The sequence below is a fragment of the Papaver somniferum genome, chromosome 5, assembly GCF_003573695.1.
Source record: "Papaver somniferum cultivar HN1 chromosome 5, ASM357369v1, whole genome shotgun sequence".
Taxonomy (NCBI): domain Eukaryota; kingdom Viridiplantae; phylum Streptophyta; class Magnoliopsida; order Ranunculales; family Papaveraceae; genus Papaver; species Papaver somniferum.
The window spans coordinates 93768919-93774252 of NC_039362.1; the positions used below are offsets into that span (position 1 = coordinate 93768919).

At 37.0% G+C, this 5334-nt stretch overlaps 1 protein-coding gene and 1 pseudogene across 1 annotated transcript; both read left to right on the top strand.

Moving 5' to 3' along the window:
- The first annotated feature begins 651 nt into the window (after positions 1 to 651).
- LOC113277655 (dynein light chain LC6, flagellar outer arm-like) lies at positions 652 to 3139 on the top strand. The gene is made up of 2 exons (XM_026526703.1): positions 652 to 1159; positions 2811 to 3139. The coding sequence occupies exons 1-2, from the start codon at positions 881 to 883 to the stop codon at positions 2964 to 2966; spliced, it is 435 nt and encodes a 144-aa protein (XP_026382488.1). The 5' UTR covers positions 652 to 880; the 3' UTR covers positions 2967 to 3139.
- A 402-nt stretch (positions 3140 to 3541) lies between these two features.
- On the top strand, positions 3542 to 4718 carry LOC113277656 (annotated as a pseudogene).
- The last annotated feature ends 616 nt before the right edge of the window (positions 4719 to 5334 follow it).

Genomic DNA, 5334 nt, shown 5'->3' on the forward strand with positions numbered 1-5334 from the left:
GTTTATTTTCAAAAAAAGAAGCAATAATAATTCAGGCCTACCTTAGTGCAACTTGTCATACAACAACTGCAACTTCCACCATTCTAATCAAAATCATAGGCCATATAGATTCCAAGTAAAGCGAGGCGCCCCTGAAAATATTTGTTAGATCCATTTTGCAAGTTTTGTTTTTGGGCGCATTTTTGTTGCTAATGATGAAGCGTGCCGCTTGTGGGATGAATCGAGTTTTGTAGGAGCTTATGTTGTGCTCCCAAATTATTACGGCTGCAATTGTATAAAGTTAGATAAAGAAGGAAAAGGCTTTGGTTGAGCCTGCACTGCCATACTAAGGAAACAAACATACCATGAAATTTGGGCATTTAGTAAAAGGAAGCAATTCAAGTTGGAGCACTTTTGGCATCAAGTTATACCAAACCAATTAATGGAAAAGCCGAAAAGGAGACTGTTAAAGAACCTAGGGGACGCTTTAGGAACTCCAAATTCCATTTAAACAATATCAAAATCTAAGTATCCATTTCATCCAGAAATTGTTGATTTTGGTCTTTTTAACTAATTTTGTGTAGAATACATGTGTGCGCAGATAAGTTACTTAAAATGTCTGATCAGAAACCAACTCTCCTTCAGTCCCTACTCCCAACGCAGTCCCTTATTTACACGCAAACATACACAGCAAAAGAAAAAGAAAAGGAAAAAAAAGACTAGTTAAGTTCACTTCACTATTCCAGTCAAAATCAAGTAGTTGTTTGATTTCATATATTATCTCCTACACCATTCTTCTTTTGCTTCTTCTTCTTTTGATTCAACAGTGAGAATTAGAGAGACATGGGAAGAGTGAAACTGAACCAGTGAGTGAGAGTGGGGAGAGTGTAATGAGAAGAAAATGGAGGGAGCAATGGAAGAATTAGAAAGAAGAAGTAGATTTCTTAGTAGTCTGATACAAAAGAAAAAAGCTGATGAAGTAGAAGTAGAAGAAGAACATCATGATGATGATAAACAACAACAACAACCACAACATGACCCAAGTCTGAATATCAAAGTTAGAGCTGCTGATATGCCTATTGATCTTCAAAATCAAGCTTTCCGTTGTGCAAAAGATTGTCTTGATTCCATGCCTAACAAAAAACTTGACAGTAAACGCTTAGCTCTTGCCCTCAAAAAGGTAATCTCTTTATGATGCATGTTTCATTTTCTTAGTTCTGGGTCTTTGATTAGATCTCCATTTCAAGTTAAACCCAGATTTTCTTTTTCATTTCCTGTTTAAACCTCTTTGAAATTTTTTTTTGAGGTGGATTGGAAAAATTGCGACTTTCAAAATTTCAAATTTGAATTTATTTGAGGACTGAAGCGTCAGTGATTGCAAATATGTGATTAATTTTTCCAATCTTTGGAAATAAACCAGTAATTTGGGTCTTACTTAATATAAAATTACCCTAGAAATATTGAGAAAGACATCAATTTCTCTTAGGTTTTAGGATGGACTAAATGTTTGGAGAAAGTGTAACATAGCATGGTCAAAATGTTGCTCTACTAGGTCAGGGGCGGCACTGTGTCCCATGGCAATAAGTACCCAGTGTTGGCATTAGTTTACTACTATTAAGCTATAGCTTAGTAAGAGTTGGACTTAGGAGCAGCAATAACTAGGTTTTGAATCCACTCAATTCATTTGATATTAGAGTTCTCACAGGAATATGTGTGTGGTGGTGGTAGTGGGTGATTCCCATTAGCCTTAGAAATACATTTTGATGTTACCAAGGTGCAAGAACATGGAGATTGTGAAAACTTTACTTTGGTAAAATAGATTTCCTCTTTCTTTATGGAGATTGGCAAAGAAAAATAGATTATATTTTTGAGAACCCCGGGTTGAGTTACAAATTCAATTTTCATCTTATAACTTAAATGATAAATCTGCCTTCAACTTGTTGGTGTCCCTTTCTCACATAACCTTGTCAGTTAGGGGAGTTTGTAAGATATTTACTATGAGTTGTGGAGTCCTCTGAGGATATGGATTTGGGGAATGGTGAAGGGAGTTTACCAGAATGAGTCTGACTTCGCTCATTCTTGTGATCACGACCCTTGTAATTCTTAAATATGAACGGTTAAAGCTAGTTGATTGCTGAATGTTGTCCATTAGAAGCTTACAGCATTTAACCTTTTGTTCCATATTCTAGAATGTTTTTCTCGTGCTTAATGTTCTTTACTATCCGAACTTAGTCATCTTGTCCGTATTTACCTCTTTTATGTGATAGTTGACATGCTTGACCAGCATTGGTTAGGAACTTTAATTCTTAAACCATATCTATCATTAGAACTCATCATTTAGTCACAGAAATTCATAGCTGTATTTTGCTTCTTCAAATTGAACCAGTAGGAGATAAAAGGACACTTGCTTATGGTATTGAGTAGGACTCTATAAGTAGTTATTGCCTTTCTTGTCTCTACCTTTATGGTAGTGGACACTTACTTTATTGATTGGTGGCGTGATCTAGGCTTGCAGCAGCATAAGCAGGACTAAATCCATGGTAGTCAACCAAACAACAGAAGGATCTAGCCGTAGCGAAACCTAGGGTACAGAATGATTAAACCTCACTTAAAGTGTAATTGTTGACTGATATTTATTGGGGGTTTGAACTCTGGGCCTGCCATCAAAAGCGATCATTTTGTTTCGTTTGCACATTGATAGTGTTCCTTGCTTTATCCATTGAGTTCCTCTCATTTCTCACTGTAAAGCTTTCTTACTGTTTTTCTCCTATGTTGGTCTTTATCACTGTAAAGCTTTCTTACTGTTTTTCTCCTATGTTGGTCTTTAACAGGAATTCGACTCATCATATGGTCCAGCTTGGCATTGCATTGTAGGAACAAGCTTCGGTTCATACGTCACACATTCTCTAGGAGGTTTCATATATTTTTCAATCTCCAAGGTTTACGTCCTTCTTTTCAGGACCGCTGTTGAACCTTTAGAGAAATGAGCAACCGCCGTGAACATAAACGTTTATGCTGATCTATCAGATCAATTTCTACTTGAGTGCTTATGTTATGGTGTGAAATTGAATACATGATATAAATTTTGGAAAAAAAAAGTTCAATGGAAATGTAGCACTAAATATCATTTACATCTGTTTTATGCAACTGTTGGTTGAAACCAAGGCCCATTCTAATAGTGCTGAGACGAAGCCACATGCAGTCTTAAGCAGCAGGACTGAAAAGTGTCAAAACTTCAAAAGTAGTCTTGCTTTCTTGTCTAACCCTTTATTGATTTGTGGCATGATCAATGCTTGCTGCATCATGACCTGGGCGTAGTCCGCGGTAGAAAAAAAATCTGATGCGCATAATCAGACTCTTGAAATGCACCATAGGCGGCTCAACTTGAGGTTTTGATTTCAGACCAGGGAGATATTTATGCCTAGAGTCATTTCAATGTGAAAAGGGCTAAGAAGGCAGAAAATTGTGTCTAGCTTGAAAGTATTTTACTTGGACAGTATTTGAAGGGTGTGTTTGGATTAACCAGAGAGTTTACATTTCAAATGGACCCTTAACACCGACTCGAAAAAATGGATTATTCAAAACAATTACCAAGGGAGACCATATAGTTGACGCCAGAGATCCAGAGATTCAAAGAAAAGAAAGAAAATAGTAATGGAACCACAGCCACCCCATGAAGCCTTATCCTTGGTACTATCTTGTCTCAATTTATTGGAACTTCTATCAATGAAAGAAGTTTGCAGATCTTTAAGATTTACAGTAGATGATGATCTATTGCTATGGCTTGACATTGTCATCAAATCACCTCTGAATTTGCGCATTAACAACGATATCCTGCTCGATATAACATCGAAAGCGCAAGGAAGATTGAGAAGTTTAGCTCTGATTAATTGTGTTGGAATCACAGATGATGGACTTCAAAGAGTCATTCAGGACAATCTTCTTATCAACAAGGTATGAGTAATTCAACCATAGAATTATCCTTTATTAATTCTGTGTAATTCATGCACTGTAGATGTTCGTCAGGAGATTCTTGACAGTTCAGAAGGGGTGCAGGTAACCCATAAGTTGTTTGCCTTTCATTTGCAGCTATCTGTACCAGCATGCACAAGATTGACACCTGATGGTATTGTGAGGATAGTCAAGAAGTTAACAGATGGATCTAACAAGCATAATTTGAGGTACTTGAGACTTTGTGGTATCCCAACTTGACAAAGGAACACCTCCAAGTTCTCAACTCATGTTTACTGCAACACAAGAACGTCACCAGCAGCGATCAACCGCGTAAACATTACACACTAATTGATTACAACAAACAACGCGCGCAATCGAACAATGAGGTTGAAGCTAATGGTAATCATATTGATGTAGAAATCTGCCCCAAATGTGAGAATGTGAGCTTAGTGTTTGACTGTCCAAAAGAGAGCTGTGTGAAGAAGAAAAATGAGAATCCACTGAGGGAATGTAGAGGATGTTGTATTTGCATTCCAAGGTGTGAAGGTTGCGGTGAGTGTACAGACCAGGCAGAGGATGAGGTTCAAGAAACAGTTTGTTCTGATGTTTTGTGTTTGAATTGTTGGCTTAAACTACCTAAATGCAATCTTTGTAATAAGCCGTATTGTCCAAGACATGCTGATATCTATGGCGCAACAGTTACGGCCTCCACCGGCTTTATTTGTGATGTATGTATGTTTGAATATCAAGAAATCTAATACAGTATTTAAGTTCTATTTTCTGAATTAAGTTTAAGATCTTAACCTGCAAAGTGAAAAGGCACCAGATGAGATATAGCTGTGTCTTCATTTATGATTTACATCTCTTCATTCAGAGCCTTAAGTACTCCTTGGTTGATGAGATTCTGAATAGAAATAAACATTGGGCACCCAAAAAAGAACAAGCGCTAGTTACCAGACCTCGAAGACAAGGATGCATCAACCACATAATCTGAAACCTATAAGATTATGGAAATGATTTATTGCCTTTCTAAAACTCAAAGAAAGGTTAAGAGTTGTCAGACATACCTGACAGCTTAAGCAAAAAACAATCATCTAAATCGGAAATAAGAATTGTGAGGAAATTCCAGGCGAGTTATAAAATCAGACCTTGAAGAGTACAAAATTGACGGACCTCTGGCTAAACTAACTCCTCTCTTTGCCAGACGATCCGCTGAAAAATTAGTCTCTACAATAAGCATGTCTAAATTGGAGACGAGCAAAACTATCACAAATTTTCCTCCACCTTGCTATAAAACACCAAGGAAGGTTATTCTTTATACACCCATGTATAACAGATTTGGAATCAGACTGTACAATTACTTTGGAATGTTTCCTATCAAATTTAGCCCAAACTCTTATG

Bases quoted from the DNA above. Each gene is read 5' to 3' on its own strand.
- LOC113277655 (XM_026526703.1), top strand. From the start codon at position 881: ATGGAGGGAGCAATGGAAGAATTAGAAAGAAGAAGTAGATTTCTTAGT. The intron at 1,160-2,810 runs GTAATCTCTTTA...GGTCTTTAACAG, and splicing joins TAGCTCTTGCCCTCAAAAAG to GAATTCGACTCATCATATGG.